The sequence below is a fragment of the Toxorhynchites rutilus genome, chromosome 2 (assembly GCF_029784135.1).
Source record: "Toxorhynchites rutilus septentrionalis strain SRP chromosome 2, ASM2978413v1, whole genome shotgun sequence".
Lineage (NCBI taxonomy): Eukaryota > Metazoa > Arthropoda > Insecta > Diptera > Culicidae > Toxorhynchites > Toxorhynchites rutilus.
The window spans coordinates 320,460,768-320,481,527 of NC_073745.1; the positions used below are offsets into that span (position 1 = coordinate 320,460,768).

General features: G+C 40.1%; 1 protein-coding gene across 1 annotated transcript in view; it reads left to right on the plus strand.

Annotated features, from left to right (window-relative positions):
- Nucleotides 1-4,781: 4,781 nt before the first annotated feature.
- The window catches only part of LOC129768754 (zwei Ig domain protein zig-8-like), a 33,032-nt gene continuing 17,053 nt past the window's right edge, over nt 4,782-20,760 (plus strand). The window contains exons 1-2 of the mRNA XM_055770616.1: nt 4,782-4,797; nt 4,856-5,014. Of these exons, the coding sequence (XP_055626591.1) occupies nt 4,882-5,014 (133 nt within the window). The 5' untranslated portion in view covers nt 4,782-4,797; nt 4,856-4,881. The remainder of the gene's footprint in view (nt 4,798-4,855; nt 5,015-20,760) is intronic.

Here is a 20,760-nt window from a genome sequence, read left to right on the forward strand (position 1 = left end):
GCCTCGCGTTCATCGCGTTCTGATCAAGCCTCCCGACGAACTCTGGATACGCTTCCTCGAACATTGTTAGTATTCGAGGGCGACCGCTCATGTCCGTCTCCAAAGCAGTGCAGATGTAATAGGCGCGGATCACGAATTCGTTCATTTCGTGTGTCCACATGATCCGGCGCCTAGTGGTACCCACGAGTGTGGACGACTGCCGTCTGGCAGTCACAACACGCCTCGTAGGCGCAGCGTTTCTTGGGTGATGTCGATGGCTGCTGTTTCCGTGTGGCGGTAGCTCTTCGGGTTGAACCCGGCTGGTGGCCCGCTCTTGCACCTTGCCCTCCAGCCGCTGGCCGCTCGCTCTTACTCCCGTTCCAGGACCAGCTCCAGTTCGGGGACCCTCCTCGGGCGATCGCATTCTAAGTATTCTTCGTGAACGTAGCTCAGTTTTCTGGGTGTATCTCCTTTGCCCGGGAGACAGCGGGTTGGCAAGTTTCAGTCCTGACCGAGAAATTGTCGGACAATCGCGCAGGTGCTAAGGATGACCGACTTTTGGATGCCGGCCAATTCCTTCTCGATGTTCAACACCTTTAGCGCTTCCAGAAGTGTCTTCGGGATAATTCCAGTTCCAGAGAGAACGACTGGAACAATTCTTGGGACCTCCCTTAGCCCCCACAGTTCCTTGAGCTCCACGGCCAATGGTCGGTACTTGCAGATTTTGCGACCGTGGGTCTCCTCCAGATTCTGGTTCAGTGGAATAGCGACATCGATGATGGTGACTTTGCGGTCGCTCTTGTCGTAAACCATTATATCTGGGCGGTTGTGGTGGATCGAGAGGTCGGTCAGAACAGTGCGATCCCAGTACAGCTTGAAACGGTCATTTTCCAGGACAGGTGCAGGCAGGTACCGGTAGTTTGGTACGTTGTCTTCCAGTAGAGCACATTGGAGCGCCAGTTGTCGATGAACAATACGGGCCACGTTGTTGTGGCGCTCGGTGTAGGCTGCGTTGGCCAAAACGGGACAGCCTCCCATAATGTGCTCTATGTTTTCACCTGGTTGATGGCACATCCGGCAAATGTCATCAACGTCTTGATGCCAGACGTACCGCCTGCAGTTTCTCGTCGGCATTATCCTGTCCTGGATGGCTATCATGTCGGCTTCTACTACTGAAGAGAGTTCACCACGCGTTAGCCACAGATTAGATGCGGCCTTGTCGACGTGTGGCCGGTCCAGTTGATGGGGGTGGGCACCATGCACTGCCTTCTGCTTCCAAGCTGCAATCTTCTCCTCCACTGTCTGCAGATTGCAGTTGAGTTGGTACTCCGCTTGCGCCAAGTGCAGAGCGCTGTATCCTCTGTCGGCGGCGCAGACAGCCCGGTATAGCGCGTTTTGGTTGGCGCGTTCTGCGAAGTACTCGCGCAGTTGTCGTACCTGGGCAACACACAGTGCAGAAATGTCGACGATTCCAAGTCCCCCTTCTTTGCGTGGTAGTGAAACTCTCTCCAGTGCCGATTGAGGATGGTGCATTCCGGCCTCTTTGAATGCTTTCCTCATCCTCCTCTCAAGGTCCTCTAGGTTAGTTTTGCTCCATTTGACTACACCAAAACTGAAGGTCAGCAGGGGAACCGCGAATGTGTTGATCGCGCGTACCTTGTTCCCCGCGTTGAGGAAAGTCCTCAGGACACAGTTCACTCGACTCAAGAACTTGTCTCGCAGCTCCGTCTTGATGTCGGAGTGGCGAATCCCGGTGAGCTGTCGGAATCCAAGATATTTATAGGATTCGCCACGAACCATGTCTCTTATAAACTCGCCGTCATAGACCTCGTAGCCTCCGGATTCGGTAAGTTGTCCTTTCAGCAGGTGGACACAGCGACACTTGTCGAGGCCGAACTCCATACAGATGTCCCTGCTTATGTCTTCGACAACCCGGATAGCTACACCTAGACGCTGACGTGAATCAGCGTAGACCTTGAGATCGTCCATGTAAAATTATTTTTATTTTTTTTATTTTTATTTTTTTTTATTTTCAAGTTTTTTATTCTCCAAAATTCCATTCTTTTCTTCCAGTTGTTAGAATCCTACACCGCTCCACTCATATTGAGAACCTTCATGACGTTTATCGTCTCCCTCTATCAATTTCTATCTATCTGCATTAAGTACACAGAGGTACGGTATAGTGTTTTCTCACTAATTTGCCTCCCTTTTATTGACATTCAATTCGATCAGGATAATTATGTCAATTTGCATAATGTTTATGTAGGTGCTGCTATTGAAATTTTGATCAATGATCAATGTCCGTATTTGAAATTTTACACAACGCCGTACTTGACTTCAAGACCAATTCAATTAGGGTTTATATTACGCTCTGGAGTCAAGTTCTAAAACGATTGAATATCAATGATCCCTTAATCATCAACATGACGATAATTTATCCAACTAATGTCATAGATGTATGGCATACCCAGTTCTGGCAACACTAGGGTGGCAGTGAAAATGGTCATGTCAAATTTCAAAAACCGACAGTTACATTTTGTTTATTGGCCCAAAAAATGATCTGGGAAGGACTTAGCGAAACGAATGCTATCCAATTGTTTATAATACTCAAAAACAGAGTTCATGTGCAGAACTTTGTACTGAAAGAAGCAGATTCAATCCAACTTTTCTGATGGATAGTACCCTCGTTCCCAAATATTTCCTGAATTTAGCGTCCATTTTGCAACGTTATCTTTGATACAGCTGCGTTAGGTATGCTCAGCACAGGAAATCAGTTTTTTAAGGATCACTTTGTCCTACCGATCGAATGATTGTGATGTTACTAATGAGATTTCCATTAATAAGCACATTTTATTACGACATTTATGTTTTTTTTTATCTAGGGGGCTTTGAATCCGGGATTAGATTACATATTCTGCACCACAACCAAGAGGAAAATCTTATCAATACGATCAATGGCATGGTTGGAATCGCAAGCGAAAAGTCTTCCTGCTTTATATTTGAATTTAAATTTGACAATTCTACGTTTTATGGAATTAAACATTCAAAATCTTGTTTTCTTTGTTCTAATTTTCGCTTCTACATTTGAACTAGTATCTCGCAGTCAAAGTCTTAATCTATTGGTTGTTTCTCCATTTGAATGCTTTCAACACATTTTTTTAATAGTATCTCGATTAGCTTCAAATAAAACAACATTCAATTGCACTCAACAATTGCAGAAGTCTTCAGAAAAACTTTTCGATAGACACTCGTTCCTAGGAATGATTTTATTGCCAAATAAGTTTTTGCAGATGTTATTTCATGCTTGATTGTAAAAAAATCGCTCGATTGTGCAGTTTTATTGCTGTACTGTCCTTTGAAGTCACCGAAGAAATGTTTCTATTTTCAGTAGGATTATCTAGAGTACAATTCTAATGTCGGATGAAATCAATAGCGTTTTTGTTTTTGCTTTGGAAACAATCTCCACGTTAAAACCATTAGAAAAGCAGATATATTATACGTTTGAAGCAGTAGTATTTTGGGCAGTCATCATAGTGGGATTATTACATAAATCATTAAATAGATTTTCATACGCATTGGAACAAATGGGATGAAAATGGGCGAATTTTTAGTAATTTCAATCCACCATTTCATACAATTGCAAAAACACAATAGTCCTAATCGAAGCGAAGCTACTGAGGTGAGAGTTGATTTTCATTGTTTATCTACGAAGATTTCGGGCCCTGCCTACAAGCTTCCAAGAAAACAGTGACATTTTCCGACAACCTATAACCTATAAATCCAAAATAACAAGCATATTGTTATAGCCGCACTGAACTAATTTCAACTTCTCTTTATGAAACACGCCACATGTCACATCAATCGTATTGAGAGATAACTGACATTACAATAAATAAGGAACAAACATATTCCGTGGAAACGACAATTAGTTGTTGAGAAAACATACTAACATTCATACACAGAAGTACAAATTTGCTTGACGAAATGGTTGAGTGATAATGAAATGGTACGCGCCATTCGAGTTCGAGAGTGCATTGTCCAGATTGTGAGTGAAGTGATACTTGACCGGAGAGCAAATAAATGATCCAAGAGAGCAAATGTCGCAGCAACCACTGTCAATACTTGAGAAGAAAACAATCAAACCCAAGATCCATTATTCTTTTTATATTCTGCCTTTCACTTTTGAAGACAATCCACTAACCGTTCGAATGAACTCATCTCGTATACTTTAAATACCCATCTTCAGCACAACGAAAAAACGTTTAAAGCGAAAGTACTATTCGGAAACGCTTCAAGCCGGGAACCATCAATCGAAATCTGACGAGCATTCCTTCGGGCATCTGCAATAAATTCGTCGGCTTTCACTCCGTCGCTGACAGCTTCATGACCGCCAATGTGAAACACCTTTCCTATCCTACGCTGCCTGATGAAAACGTAAATAAGCTCATGTCCACTCTATTAGCTCCCTCTCTCATGTTGATGAGGACCCGCCCCGACCGTCATACACACGGGTAATATCCCTATAAATCCCACACTTTTATGGTTATTTAGAAAGCGTTCCTTCCTCGACCATACGTTGCGTGTTGTCGGACAATAAGACCCCATCGCATAGCTATCCCTTTCCCGCGGTGAATGTCAGGGACTGTAATTATACGGTAATGATTACGTTGTCTTACATTTTCACAACTCGTGTTGAACAACGCAAAAAAAAACGGAACGCTCCCGACCCAGTTGTAGGCTGTTTGTTGGCGCGGAAGAATCTGCGAGACCATTTCTGCTCGCGTCGAGACAAATCAGATTCGTTTAGGGTGATTCGAGGTAATTTGGTTCTCTAGAGTGAAATGAACATGTGCCTTAGCGTAATGTTTACATATAGATTCAAATGTGCTTGAAAGGGGGAAAATGCCAATATTGAAATTGGAAATAACAGGTGATTTGCTCCAAATTACCCTCAGCTCCCCTACTCGAAAGCTGCTTGGAAAGAATTCTCGATGCCAACGTTTGTTTATTACGGATGAGCATCACCGATGCGCGGGTAAGCACTGGGTAAATGTAGCGCGCAATGCGCAATGTGTCTGTTTTTCTGCGAGTGATGTTTCCCGACGGAAGATTGATAGAAATTCTATACGGGAATATGCTGACGTGTCCTTCGTAGTGGTTAAAATACATATTTCACGTTAATTTATTGTACATGATGCACGACCGATCCGAGACATATGTATACAAGAGGGCGGCAAGTGCACCGTTGGGAGCCAGGTGAAACAGTCTTAAGTAGTTTGAACGCCCTGCGCCATTAATCAAAACTAGCGAAATAGTTGTAAATAGTGCTCCTAATGGCGGTGAGCGTCTTTCTTCCGATTTACTGCTGCAGCTGTCTGAAAACGAAACTACCTCACCTAGGCTAATTCGCAGTATCAATCACTACCTAAATAATGACCAAAATTATCTCCGGTTGATTCGCTGACAAATGTTGTACGAGCAGTTGTATAAATAAACCGTCCCAATGAAGGCGTCAACGTGAATTCCAATATGCCATGTTTCGCTCCATGCTTGTGTCGAAAAACGCATGCTCCTCCTCACGTGAAACGAGTCCAATCTAAACAAACTGGCCAGCCAGCGGTTCAAGTGTAATCCATCATAAGGAACGCACGGTCCGCCTCATTAGACACATGGTCCTGGAAGAACATGTGTGCCTGTGGATGCGTTCGCTCGTTTAGACGACACGGGGCATTAATCTTTCCGCACATCGTCAGGGCGCCAGTAAAAGTAGGAAACGCGTATATTTCATGGTTTCCCCCTTTCCAACTCCCAGAGGTACCAGAAGTGCGTTTCAACTCCTGCGCCCACGGTCAATAGACAAGCGGTTGAAGGGAAAAAAAATAGCATTCGACGGTACCGTCGAGCGGGGCTACTTTTGGCAGTGGCTAATAGCTTCAGAAACATGTGTTCCATAAACAAACGTCGTCAAGAAATGCGGTTTCGATTTTTAACTTGATTTTTGGGAGAAAGAGAAATCACAGGATTCTAAATCAGGTGAATACAGTGGATGATTTTGGACACAGATTTGGACACAGAAAAATTTACACACGAGCAGTAAATTGTGGCGCATAAGTCACGCAACGCTCTCTGAAGGAAAAAACAATAACGATCGCGCTGCAACTATCGAGCGTGTTGGTTCCTAAGCGGTTCAATTGTCGACTTTGTATCGTTTTTTTTATTCGAGAATAAAGATTTTGTATCGTGAGACATTTTTTTATACGTTTTTTTTGTGCAAATCGATTGCGTGACTTATACGCCACCCTGTAGTATGCTAAACTTCCTGAATTGTTGTATTAGGATCGGATTCGGCGTAATTTGGTCGTCAAATACTTCCGAGATAATATTCTCCTGCCACCGTTTGGCCAAGTGGAACAAATTCAATACTTTTGAGCTACTGGACCGATTCAGATGATCAAGGTATCAAATTGAAGGCAATTTGTCTTTTGTGGAAAAATATTACATTTGAAAAAAAATTGGATTTTGTTTCCGTAACTACTGATTGCATTTGTTTTTGACGTAGAACTACGGCTTTCAGGAAGGGTGCCATATCAGGAAACAGGTCACGTTTTTATGAAATAAAGTTAACGTTAATAACTATTTTCATTGTGAACGAATTCTCATGATTTGCATACTAATCGAATCGTAAATTCTCTAAGATTTGTTTGATATGCTATACATTACAATTCACTAATCTCTAAACGGTTTATATTATAATTATGCTTCCCTAAAACATATTTTTAAACTGAGAACCTGGGAAAATCGTCATTTCAGATACTACAGCTGAATGAACTTTCGCGGCTCGAGAACTACGTAAACATGAGATGTGCAATAATTTCAGAGGGAAATGTAAAATACAATGATCATTTGAAATTTTTTCCGTTCACATATTTCGATAGTCCTAGGCATCATATCAAACGTAATAGAACGTTCATCAAATTTATTTGTAAAGAAGAACATAATCTATTACAAAAATTTCGATGCATTCTAAAATAATATTCGAAGTGGTAAACAAGTAATATAATTGCGTAGCTCTACGTCGAAAATATGCGGTCGTGTCCTAGATACAACCCCTTATAATTTTTTATGATTTACATGTCTTAGAGATATGTGACGCTATATTTTTTATGTTTTCTTGAAAGTTCAGGCTTTTTTACATAACATATCCAAAAACCAGAGTTTTTTTTTAAATTTTGGAGTTATGATTGTCCAAAGTTATTATGTTTTATGTTTCGTTCAATATTTATATGCGACAAGACTGCCATGCGCCTGCATTGATTTATATCGACTGTAACATGATTACATTATCGATACTAATTATAATTTCTAATCATCGACTGTCATATTATATATACACTTTGTCCTAATTCTATAAGACCAGGTGATGATCTTGCTGCTTTGTGTCATTGTGAACAAACAATACACCCCGGTATTTTTTACGCGGGGGATACGGACCTCGTAAAAAAAACCGCGTTAATTGGAAAATTCGCGTTAACCGGAAAATCCGCGTGAAAAAACCGCGTTAATTGTAAAATCCGCGTAAAAAAAACAGGTCATCTAAAATCTACGTAAGCATCGTGATAGAGTGCAGCACTAATTTCCGTCATGAGCACTAAGCTCCGTCGCAAGCACTGATTACCGTCATATGCTGTGACTGAGCATGAAGACGAAATGTGAGCGGAGTGAGAGATGTAATATTGCTCTGGTCTTTTTTTACGCGGTAAAAAAGAAAGACAAATCGATGCATTTCACCAAGAAAATGTTGGTATCAAAGAAATTTCTTGTCGGATTGGACGATCCCATCAAGTAGTGCTTAACACATTACTGTCCAGGTGTACAAGAACTTGATCCAAATGGCATGAAACTTTCTAGTCCATCTAGGTTTGTCCCGAAACGTAAAAATTCAATTTCAACAACCATTTTCATGGTTTATTAGCATTTTCGTGTACTGCCGTTCTACGTATAATTGTCTCACGGTTCATAGGGATTGCATAGAACATAGTACAGTTATGCGTAGAACGGCAGTGTATCGGATTTAGTATCACTGAGTATGGACCGGAAATAGCACTCCGAAGGGTGCAAACCCACATTACACTTCAAGGAAATATACGTCGTACATCGGTTGCAATACGCACAATTTCGTTGGGTACCAGTTGGATTCGTATTAATGAAATGATTTATCTCGTCAAACCTAACTTCCGATGACTTCGAGTGTCTAGGCTTGATCTGCATGAACTCGATCCTTGCTGGATTTATGTCACTCATCTGAGTTTAAGGTAATTTTTTCCCAGTGTCTGGCTCTCCGCTTGTTGCTGCTGCCCGAGGAGCATTCTTGTGATTGGCCTCGTTCAATGTTGCTCTCGACATTAACTTGTTTACCAAAACCGGAAGGGCCGTCCTCCGAGTCACTATCTCCAGCATCCACATCGCTGTCTCCACCGCTTGGGGGCACGATGGCAAAGTCAATATCATTTGTTGACACTAGATTTTCGAAAGCGTATTCGTCCAAATCAATCAGATAATTGTACAGCTCCTCCGGATTATCGGGAAGCTGATATATCCTGTTAAGAAAAAAAATTATAGGAGGTTGCGTCCAAGACACGACCGCATTGTTGATGTAGAACTACGCTGTAGTTTAATTCAAGTCGCTTGTTTATAGCTGCAAATATTATTTTATAATGCTACGAAATTTTAGAAATAACCATTCTACCAGTTTGATCGCTCTAAAAAAATTTTTTTTCTTGTGGAATCATTTGACGAAATTTATGTCTCTACACTAGAATCTACCTCCTTAAAACGCACGCACATACGCTCACAAATATCGATATATCGATGGCTTGAAGCAATTAAATATACACACACTCATCTCCGTTTTGCGCTCTTCTCAACAGAAGCCCTTTTTTGTTAATATTGCCGGTCTAGATCAGCTTAGCTGTCATCCTTTGTGGAAAGAGTTTTGCTACCGTCGTGCGAAACCAAATCACAGACAAAATTCCAGAACATTTATTTTCTTGGTGAGCTGACGATAGCCTAGCTTGATGATTACCCACACAATTGTGTAGCTCAGAACCTGAATGCAATGGCGTCAGTTTGATGCAATGATTGCAATGCTAGAGACATTAGCGAGTCAGTAATTTGGTCGCGTCCACAGCTCAACCCGAAACTAAGACATTTAAGACTTTAAACTTCTTCAGTTCATTCGTCTCCAACCTTCAAAACGGCCATTGTAAAAATTTACTTTTCCTCGTATTACTCCTCCACCCCCATTGCCCTGAGAAAGGCATTCGATCCCTCACCGTCCAGCTAGCCCAGCAACGATGTTGTTCAGTCGGTGTTGTTCAGTTTTGGTGTCCTCACGAAGAATGAAAGTTTGCCTCAGCGAGATCCACTGTTTATACTCTAGGCAAATATTCCCCTTCATTCTTCTTCTTTTCCTTTGTTGACGGAGACATTAAATCTTACCATTTCCCCTTCGTTGCTCGTCGATCAGTTGCCCGTTATTGACAGCTCTGTTCGGGAAAGCACAAAAATGGACAGAACAAATGTATGGGAAAATGGAAACGCTTATAGTTTTCATGAATTTTAACCATTTACACAACATGGGATTGTGATGTATAGCATATCAAACAAATCTTATGGATTTTCCGATTCGTTTGGTATGTAAATCGCCAAAATCCGTTCGCGGCGAATATAGTTATTAACGTTAACTTGATTTCATTAAAACGTGACCTGTTTTCTGATTTGGCACCCTTTATGAAAGACGTAGTTCTACGTCAAAATATACTATAGTTGCACAGCGTATGAAATTTCATACGCTCAAAAGTAAACATAGCTTTTTTTTGCGGTTTCATAATTTTCTTCGGATTTTTCGCTAGATATCATTTTTTTACACTCGTCTAGTAGTGTTGGGTCACAGATTTGAGCAATTTAGAATCCTTTAAGAGGAAAAACTTTGATAAATTTATGTTTACTTTTGCGACTGCATTAAATACGAACTTTGCAAGCTTCAATACACAACAAAACAACAAAAATGACAGATAAAATGACACTGACACAAAAATTTGTCATGTGGTATCGCTTAAAATGCTCTTAACACTTTAGTTTCATCAAAAACAGTTTTTCAAAAACGGGTATTTTTGCGTATTAAATTTTATACGCTGGGCACTAATGGGTAAATTATTTGGCGAATCCTCAAAGATACGGTAAGAAGGAGAGAGATCCACGTAAATCGAAGCTCTCTGACCGGGGTAAGCGGGAAATAGTTAGAACAGCTTCAAATACCTCAAAATCGCTTACGCAAATAAAGCAATATTTGAGTTTAAATGTTTCTCGGGTGACAATTCATAAAAGGTTAAAGCTCCTTATCTTAGACCATCTCACATCGGAAGACGTCTGAGTTTTGCCAAAGCTCACGTGAACCGACTGTGGGACATGGTATGTTGTGACAAAGAATGTTTCCAAAAGAATACATTTTGCTATACACCATAACGGAAAGTTTTTCAATGTATAGGTTATCTTCACTGACGAAAAAAAAGCTCCATTTGGATGGTCTCGTGAATGGTTTGGGCGGGATTCTGTGCAATCGGAAAGGTAAGATAGCTTCCATATCATTCAAGGATTACATATATGTCATGGAATCCTCTCTCCTACCATTTTTGTATGGATATAGTCACAAAAAATCACATTCCAGCAAAACAATGCTACTATTCATACCAGCAAGGTAACTAAGCAATAAATGAAGGATCAAAAAAATTTTTTTTTACTGACCGGATCGATCTCCGTTGTACACAGAATCTACACTAAGGGGAAGCGGTGCACAATGATTGAAGAGCCTTGAGGTCACACTTTTGGAAACATGGAAAAATATCGTGAAATCCGTTCAGCAGAATTGGGTAAATAGTATTCCAACACAAATTTTCCAGGTTATTAGTCGAAATAGCAAGGTTATCAATTATTGGCATTTAAATCAGCCGATCCTTTTGAATTTTCCATTGAAAATACTTATGAATTTTGCAATGGTCTTATAGAAACTTGACAGTTGAAATTATCATATTTAAGCACAATAAATAAACAAACAACTCTTTTGAACGGAATTGACGTTAAATATACTTTATTCAACAATGTATGAATGTATTTTGTTGAAATTCTAACTGTTTGTGTTGCAACGATGTAGAAGTTGGACAGAGTGTAGAGACTTAAATCAATTTCGATGATTGCTTTGTATCTCATAAATTAATTATATTGAATTTAGGTAATACATCTCTCCCGTACTATAAGGAACTCCATATCAATAACCATTTTGATTGGATTCAATGTTTTGATAAAACAATCTTATAGTTTCTAACTATGTACACGGCAGATTCGGAGTAAAATTAGCTCATCCGTTATATTTTTCATATTTTGTTTATTCTAGATATTAAACGTTCTCAAAGATAATATTACAGTTTCACAGAATATTCTGTCGAGAACGAGAATCGTTTTACGATGATGTAATTTTCGTTTTTCGGCCAGAATCTATAATATTAGGCTGTCAAAAAAGTCCTGCGGTATTTCCGCGAGGTGTCGTTGTAAGCGCGTAGTTCTAGTTGTATTCATTGTATCGCGTCATACTATAGCTTGTTGGAAAGGTATTTTATAGTCCTTGACAGTGTTTTGTTTGGTTAAGTCGTTCGTGAGTTATAGTGTCGCAAATATGGAGCAAAATAAAGAGAAAATCCGACATATTTTACAGTACTACTATGACAAAGGCAAAAATGCATCTCAAGCTGCCAATAAGTTTTGTGCAGTTTATGGACCCGATACAGTTTCCATTTCCACCGCACAACGATGGTTTCAACGTTTTCGTTCTGGTGTAGAGGTCGTCGAAGATGCGCCACGTTCCGGAAGGCCTGTCGTCGAAAATTGCGACAAAATCGTTGAATTAGCCGAGAAAGACCGGCATAGTAGCAGCCGTAGCATCGGCCAAGAGCTTGGGATAAGTCATCAAACCGTTATTAACCATTTGAAGAAGCTTGGATTCACAAAGAAGCTCGATGTATGGGTGCCACACACGTTGACGCAAAAAAACATCTTTGACCGTATCGACGCATGTGAATCGCTGCTGAATCGCAACAAAATCGACCCGTTTCTGAAGCGGATGGTGACTGGCGATGAAAAGTGGATCACTTACGACAACGTGAGGCGCAAACGGTCGTGGTCGAAGCCCGCTGAAGCGGCTCAGACGGTGGCCAAGCCCTCATTAACGGCCAGGAAGGTTCTGCTGTGTGTTTGGTGGGATTGTCAAGGAATAATCTATTATGAGCTGCTTCCATACGGCCAAACGCTCAATTCGGACCTGTACTGCCACCAACTGGACCGCTTGAAGGTAGCACTCATGAAGAAGAGGCCATCTTTGATAAACAGAGGCCGCATTGTCTTCCATCAGGACAACGCCAGGCCACACACTTCTTTGGTGACGCGCCAGAAGCTCCGGGAGCTCGGATGGGAGGTTCTTTCGCATCCGCCGTATAGTCCGGACCTTGCACCAAGTGACTACCACCTGTTTTTGTCCATGGCGAACGAGCTAGGTAGGCAGAAGTTAGTCACATAAGAGGCCTGTGAAAATAGGCTATCCGAGTTTTATGCCAATAAGGAAGCGAGCTTCTATAACAGGGGTATTATGAAGTTGACATCTCGTCGGAACAAGTCATCGAACAAAACGGCGCATATTTGACTTAAAACAGATGATTGTAACTAATTTTATGAACAAAAGAGAATTCAACAAAAAAAAATACCGCAGGACTTTTTTGACAGCCTAATATAATCGTAGTTTTAGGCCGAAAAACGAACGTAAGTATAAATCTTAAAGTTCTCAATTGACCATTTGTGTGTGTTATGATAGAATTACTAAATGCACACCAAAACCACCAATGATTGCGATCTCGTCTTTGACATCCTCATACATTACTTCAAATGTGCTTAAAAGTATCTGTGAAAGGGCTATCTGGAGAAACCATACATGCCATAAACACACTGGTACAGAATTTACTCACGCAAGAGGCGAGTTTGTGTGATCAGAAAGTACCCCGAAAATCGAGGTTTCCAAAAAAAATTGATGCCAAATGCCTTAAAATTTCATGGCTTGTCGACACTTACTGTTATCTCGATAAAAAAATGTTGTCGAAAAAAATTTTTTTTTTGTTGACACGTCGAAAAGTCGATTTTTGGCAATTTTAAGACATTAAAATGTTCAAATTTGAACGAAAACTTTCACATTATGTTAATTAATCACTTAAAATACGTATTCTTGACTCTTATTCAACCATTTGTGATTTTTCTTGGTACAATTCCTAGCTGACATTCAGTCTGAGAGAATGAGAAGTCTGCTCCATGCATACAAACATTTTACTCCCTTGAAAACAACACACAGCGCGACACTTGAACTGTTGCGTTGAGGCAACAGTTTTTGTGTTGAATGTTTGTTTAACTTTCTTTTCATGACTATGATTTCACAAAGTATTGTATAAGTTGTGTCACATGAATCAACTAGTTATAAAGTTGTTTATTTGAGTAGAAAGTATTATTGTTGTAATTTGGATTAATAAATATTAATTACACTTGATATTTACTGCATTTTATGTCTATTTATTGATGATAAAATGATGTCAAGTTTACTCAGTATTTTGTATGAATTAGATAAAAATAATTTTTTGAAGAAATTTGGCGGTTATGGCAGATCATTAGAAGCCCCGCGCGACGGTAACAATAAAATAGGCCCACCGCCGCACATAGTCTAAACATTGCATCGTACTCAAATCTTAGAGCTTTCTGTTTCGTCTATTGCAGGGGATAAATCTTCGGATTTCTTGCTACTATTAAAATGAATTATTCTGCCGATTCGAGAGCAGCAATCCCCGGGAGCGCATTAAAGACCCATCACGTTCATATTCAGCGCACAACGCAACCAAAAACGACCGCTGCATTCCATCGCCGGTCGGAACCGCACGGAGACGCACGGAGACGCGAGATTGCTTGTATACGCGGTGAATTAGTGAAATAATTAGGGCTTCTATTCGTGCGTTGAAAAATAATACAGAAATTTACAAGAGAATTTTTCACCCGAGAGACAATCGAACAAGCAGACACTTTAGGTGTGAGATCAACAAGATTTTCCGCTTTCTGTTTCGCTACCGAGTCGTGGTGAGCACTTTGATACATTATTTGTCTAGAGATCATCATGCAAACGGGGCGTGTGAGTATCTCGGGTTTCTTGTCAGCGAGGAAACAGAACATTCATGTTTACTTCAAAACGAATGACGAGATTCGCAAACCTAACTCTTTCGACTGATATGATACCTTTCGAGAAAGTGTGGTTAATGCAGTGTGAGCTCTGGTTTCTCACAGAGCATCATGTTTTTGTAATCCATAAAAAATATACGCATCAAGACGTTCGCTTAAAATGTCATGTCTTCTGAAAGGATGAACGAAAACATCCACGAAAATAACAAAACATTCGCACCTTACCAAAAAAAAACTAGAAGGGATTTTAAAAATAAATCATTACTATACGTCATTATAACAGGGCCAGAGAGGCTGGAGAGAGGCGCCCAAAGCGGATTTGCCAGCGGCGTATATTTTGTGCGGCTATTACTGGCATTGTTTTGACGTACGCATCCGTCACTATTTGGGGTAGCCGCGTTAACACTCATCAATTACTGCCCAGGGAGAAGCGTGAGAGATTAAATATATTTACACCCGACCAAGCGTGCTCTTGGGGACAGGTCGTAATGACATTTATCATTTCCATGCCTCGGACACATTGCCAAGGATGGTGTTTGACTTTGTTTTTCGATGGAATTAACTGGTGGTTTATATTTGAAAAATTCTTCGTCTAGTGTATATATCATGAGTCAAATGAGGTTCATGAAACCAAAGCTATGCTTCATATAAATACTCGAGAAACATTCGTTAAGCTACGGAAGCAAAATGCGGACCGCGATTTATTCTAATCAATTTGAGACCCAATACAAGGGGGTAGTACACTATGGAAACTTGAAAAAATTCAAAAAAATATTGCTGGCCTAAAATGTTCTCTGGGATGTCTACTTTACTGTAGTTTCTATCCCAGGCCTGTCCGATGCTCCATTTCGAAGTTACAAGCGAATTAGTGGACCTAAGACCTAAGCATAAGGAGCGCGGATTTAAAGTTTAAAACGCGTTTTTCTCGAAACCATGTTTTGCAAACTGGTGGGAGTTCTATCCCCGGAACGGTCCATCCGATTTTGATGAAATAGGTTTTCCCAGATTCTCCACTAAATTTCCTGTCATCGTACGTAGGATTTTTCTGATACTTTGAAAAATTCAATTTTGGTGAATGTTTTTGTCTCGATTTTTGAGGCATAAACCTATATGTATCGTCTATATCGTCAAAAATCTATATTTTGAAAAAATCCTACCTACGATGACAGGAAATTTATCCAAGATTACGTAAATCATTGGTTGAAATCGGTCTACTAGAAAATCTTGTAGAACTCCCACCAGCTTACAGGGGCTTCAAGGGTTCAACAAACCGGTTACGGTTATTCAGGGGACAGTCCAATTGACACCAATTAATTTTACGTTGTGTGTTGTGTTGAAAGTCACTATAATAGAGAAACACAAAATTTTTGTTTGTTTGCTAAGTAATATATACCTAACAAAACTGTGATATCAGATTAATCATAGCCATTCATTTTTTCGTTGAAAAAATCGCGAATATCACATGCTTTTTGTGATGTTCATAGTGTACTACCCCCTCAAATGAACCCATAATTAATTTGAATTTGTAGCATCGAATAAAACACCAACGAGTCATTTCTGATTTGATCCACAATTGTCAGATGATTTTTGTGTTACATTTGGTATGAAACTCATGAAAAGGTCCCTATTTTAAACTGACCAGTCCCGCATTTCAACAAAATGTCCCGCGTAAGATTACGTCCTGCATTTGGCAAAAGAAACGAAAATGTCCCGCGATATCAATATATTTCAATATTACAATTCGATCATGTTGATTTAATTAAATGGATGAACCACAAAAAAAAACTTTTATTTGACAGACTGTCCAAGAGATCTTCCAATGCATCCAAAGATTAATACGTTGAGCTGGTTTCATCGCACCGACTGTGGACTTTTTGTTTAGAGAGTGTCAAATGGAAACGACAGCAACAAAATTAGAAAATGTTTTTTATAAAAGTCCCCTATTGATCCGCAGGGACCAACGTGAGTCAGACGAAAAGTTCAACTTTGGTCCCCTAGTTCGGTCAGAACTTAACGTGTTAAATAAGCCGGAATAACTAGTGTATACGGGACAGGAAGAGACGGGGTTGTTTGATGAAGTATCGTAAATGAAATGCTTGGCGGCCTTACGGAAGTTGGCCGGCACCTCACCTATGGCCGATGAGAAGATGTATGTCATCGTGTTCTTTTACCTTTTCGTGGCTTTGGTGGTCTTCTGTTTTTCCATTTTGGCCATTCGCCCAAAAGTTTTCTATCGGTCGCAGCTGGGGGATGTTGGGAAGGTTGGCGGTTTATCTCCAGCCGATCCATCCTCCAGTGATCTTTTGGCATAATGGACTGATCCCAGGTTCAACCACATCACCTTCGCAACTTCCGGCAAGCACTCCGTACTGTATATCTCCCAGTTTACCATATGACTCGAAAGAAGAGCGGCTTGGACATTCTCTTCTCGTTTGTCAGCGAATGACCTTCTTGGAGAACTTGATGTGGGTGATATATTCGTTGCCATCACTTATCTGGGGAACGTAAAGTATCTAGTCCCTTGCATTCGTTGAATTCTAGCACCAAGCGTCTCGTCATTCCTTATGAGTACGAAAAGAAGTTTTTCACTTCTTTAACTGGAAAGAAGTTTTTCACCGGTTGCCTGCTGCTCAGATACGGTCGGTCTCGTCTGACGCTTCCGCATAAAAATATCCATTTCGGCCAGATTCTCCTTCATCTTTGACCGGTTGCTTCGATCTCCCGGCTGAGGAAGCGGCAGAGAGAGGATGTTGTAAATATCAGATTGGCTATACCTGGCGGACACAAAGTGCCTCAGAATGTATGGCAGTTCTCTAAGATTTGTTTGATACGCTATACATTACAATCCCTTGGTGTGTAAATGGTTAAAATTCATGAAAACTATAAGCGTTTCCATTTTCCCATACATTTGTTCTGCCGATTTGCGTGCTAACCCTACCCGTATTTCGAATGCTTATAACTCGAACATTCCTTAATAGATCGGAAAGATGTTTGCATCAATTGATAGGAAATATTTCTACGCGTCTATCACACTCAATAAAATGTTATTTTTCGTGAGATGAACAATCGAATATCTGTAAAAGGTCAAGGGTTATCTAAATGCCCTGATTGCAATGTTTTGATTGGCCCGATTTACGGTTTCCCCAACACAGACTTCAAAATCGATATACCTGTGGAAATCAGCTTTGCAAATATACATGCAAGTTGGGGGTATTTTCGTTCCCACCGAACCTAACACGGACTTCAAAATCAATGTGCCTGGGGGAATCCGCTTTGCAAATACATGCAAGTCAGGGGTATTTTTTGGTGGGGAGTACTTTTGTACTCGCTTGTCGTTATCGTTCAGAAATGTTAACAGATAACAAAAATCAATCCCCTGGTATTTGGCCCCCTTATAGCGTCCAGCACTACCTACAAGCACCGAGACGAGATTTCTGATCACTGTAAACGAAATGCTCTCCCAGATCTCCTTAATCGTCGTTTTGAGTTCCGTTTTGTTACCTGGATTTTTATTCTTCAGAAGATGTTTTACTGTGTGAACATTTGACTGAACCGGGAGAACCGATCCTGGTTTCTTCCACACCATCTGTCTTCCATCCGACTCAAAGAGATAGGTTTTCGTCTTGTTTCAGAGCTCCTTAGGTCTGTTTACATATGCCTTAGCAAACTGTAGTCATTATTTCATATTCACCTGTGGGATGAAACACTTTTCAATTTAGCAATGTCCCAAATTAAGATTTTTTCATCTTTTAGGGATAAATAATGAGCCAGAAAACTTTTCGCGGGATTATATTGCGTGTATAGCTAGTTGAATGTGTGAGTAATTAACATGCATCAAAAGATTTCATGTTTTAAAAATATGTTGTACCAAATTAAGGGAAAGTGTCGTCAAGTAGTATGTGTACACTCAATTTTGCGATTGACTATATGTATTCGATGATTGCTGATTCAGAATTGGCTATAGTATAATATTGTATCCGCTAGATTTATTCAGATAAACAGATAACATTTTATGTCAGATACAATTCTTTGGGCACCAACATTACGTTGATTTATCTAAATCCGTCTACGAATGACGGATCTCTATAGTATCATGTCCGGAAAAGAACCCGAAACTGTTGTAAACCAGAGCAGAGAGTCCAAAGTCCCTAAGGAGAGTGGTTGTAATAGCTGTTATCCATGACTATTATGCACAGAAAGATATGGATACCCCTGACCCAGGAATTCCCAGATTGACCATCTCAGGTTGAAAAATATATCGTCTATTGAGGGACTATTAAAGGACCTTCTCAGGTTGTCAAAAATAACCAAATTGCCACGATTGGAAAAAAAATTGGAATTTAATACATAGATATTTTCGATTTGTCATTTGAATCAATTTAATATTGATGCAAAATTCGTTGCTACCAATGCTCCAGGAAGGGGGTCTACGTAGCCACTTGGTTACGCGTTCGCTTACTAAGCGATCGATCGTGAGTCCAAACTCAGGGCCCTCAATTGACCATCTTTGTGTTATTATAGAATAACTACGTCCACGCAACCATCATCAGCGATGGAGATCGATCCACGGTCGAAATAAGATCGATTCATCCATACAACTGCTCTGCTCTGCAAGAAACATCGGGCTGCTGTTCTATGAATAACCCAACAATGATCAATATCAACTGTCTCCGCTGTCCGGTCTGCGGAACAATGGAAGAACAGATAGAATATCCTTACGCCTAAATGGCTACTACAGTGTAATTTACCATAATGGATTGGAACAAAAAACCTAACGCCTAAATGGCTACTACTACTACTGTGTAATTTACAATTTATAGAAACATAAACATATGTACATGTACACGATAAAAACCCGGCTCTGTTACAGATAGAATGCTAATGAGCCTAATAAATAAATAAATGGGATAAAAAAAAAATGCTCCAGGACGCATTGCTTTCAATCGAGTTGAACGTCGGATGGCTACTCTTTCTCGGGAGTTAGCAGGTTCAATACTTCCACATGATCATGACTCTTCTCACCTGGACGAAACATTCAAAACAAGGGACTCGGAACTGGAAACGAAACGTTTCATTTTGAGTATGCATGGGAATCGTTAGCTGATGTGTGGAAGAACCCAGCAATCCCATCAAAGCAGAATATATTGAGTCCGCAAACTTTCAAAATCGATGAATCCGAATTAGTAGGATTCAGTACCTCTTGCAAATAGTAAAATGTAACGACAGGAAATGCTGCATTGAACCAAGAAGAAGTTACTGTTGTATAAATCAATCCTTGTTCGAAAAAAACCTTTCTTGAGAATGGATAGCAACCTGTCATTTTGAATCCACCTAGGATATTATTCCGATTGAAAGAAGCATTATAAGCCGATGCAACTATACCTGAAAGGTCGTTTATAGAAATAGTTTTTCCACGATAGTTGAGTAGCCTATCGTTCTGGGAAACTGAGAGCTTTTGCTTGAAAGGGCCCACAACTGAAACATCCAACGGTTGTAAGCGATTTATAACATAAGGTGGAAAAGATACATGAATTGTACAATTTTCTCGGCAATATTTAATTGTTTCCAAAGTGCAATGACTTTTTGATTGATTTTTGATTTTTTGAAATTGATTCGTTTACATTGCTTTTTGCTACCCTTTCCAAATGTTCCAGAACATTGAGAAACAATTTTCCCGTTATGTAACCGTTAGTTGGGAACTTAGCAAAGACAATAGACCCAGTTGGACCACCTGTGAGCTAGACTCATGAAAACGTTCTATTCGAAACTAGTTCGATAGCTCTTTCCATCTCATCTTCGTTGATGCTGATTCTATCGGTTTTCTTTTTGTAGTTCCAGACCATCATTAGGTCTGAGAAAAAGACTAAATTGATGTTTGTTAGTAAACAACAATCAGACATAAACTTTATAAGGTACTAGCTGACCCGGAAAACTTCATCCCGCCCAAAAAATTTTTTTATTCGTTATTACATACATGTTTCCTTACTAAGCGCTGTTCATGGATCCAATCGCAGAATTGTTTATTGATTTAAAAAAAATACCTCTTAAATTACCTTTTCCTATAAAATTCCTAGTACTTCTACCAAAACTCGTCATTATAATATCAGATTATCTCAGACACAATTCTCGTTCAAGTACACCCTAAATCAGACAATTCCTCTCTCGAATTTTGCTCTTATCAACACATTCGGCGATCCATTCATATTTATATAGATAGAAGACGATAGTGGAAGGGGGTCTCCGTAGCCACATTGGTTGCGCGTTCGCTTAGTAAGCGATCGATCGTGAGTTCAAAACTCAGGGCCCTCATTGACCATCTTTGTGTTGTTACAGAATAGCTACGTCCACGCAACAATCATCAGCGATGGAGATCGATCCACGGTCGAAATAAGATCGATTCATCCATACAACTGCTCTGCTCTGCCAGACACATCGGGCTACTGTTCTATAAATAACTCAACAATGATC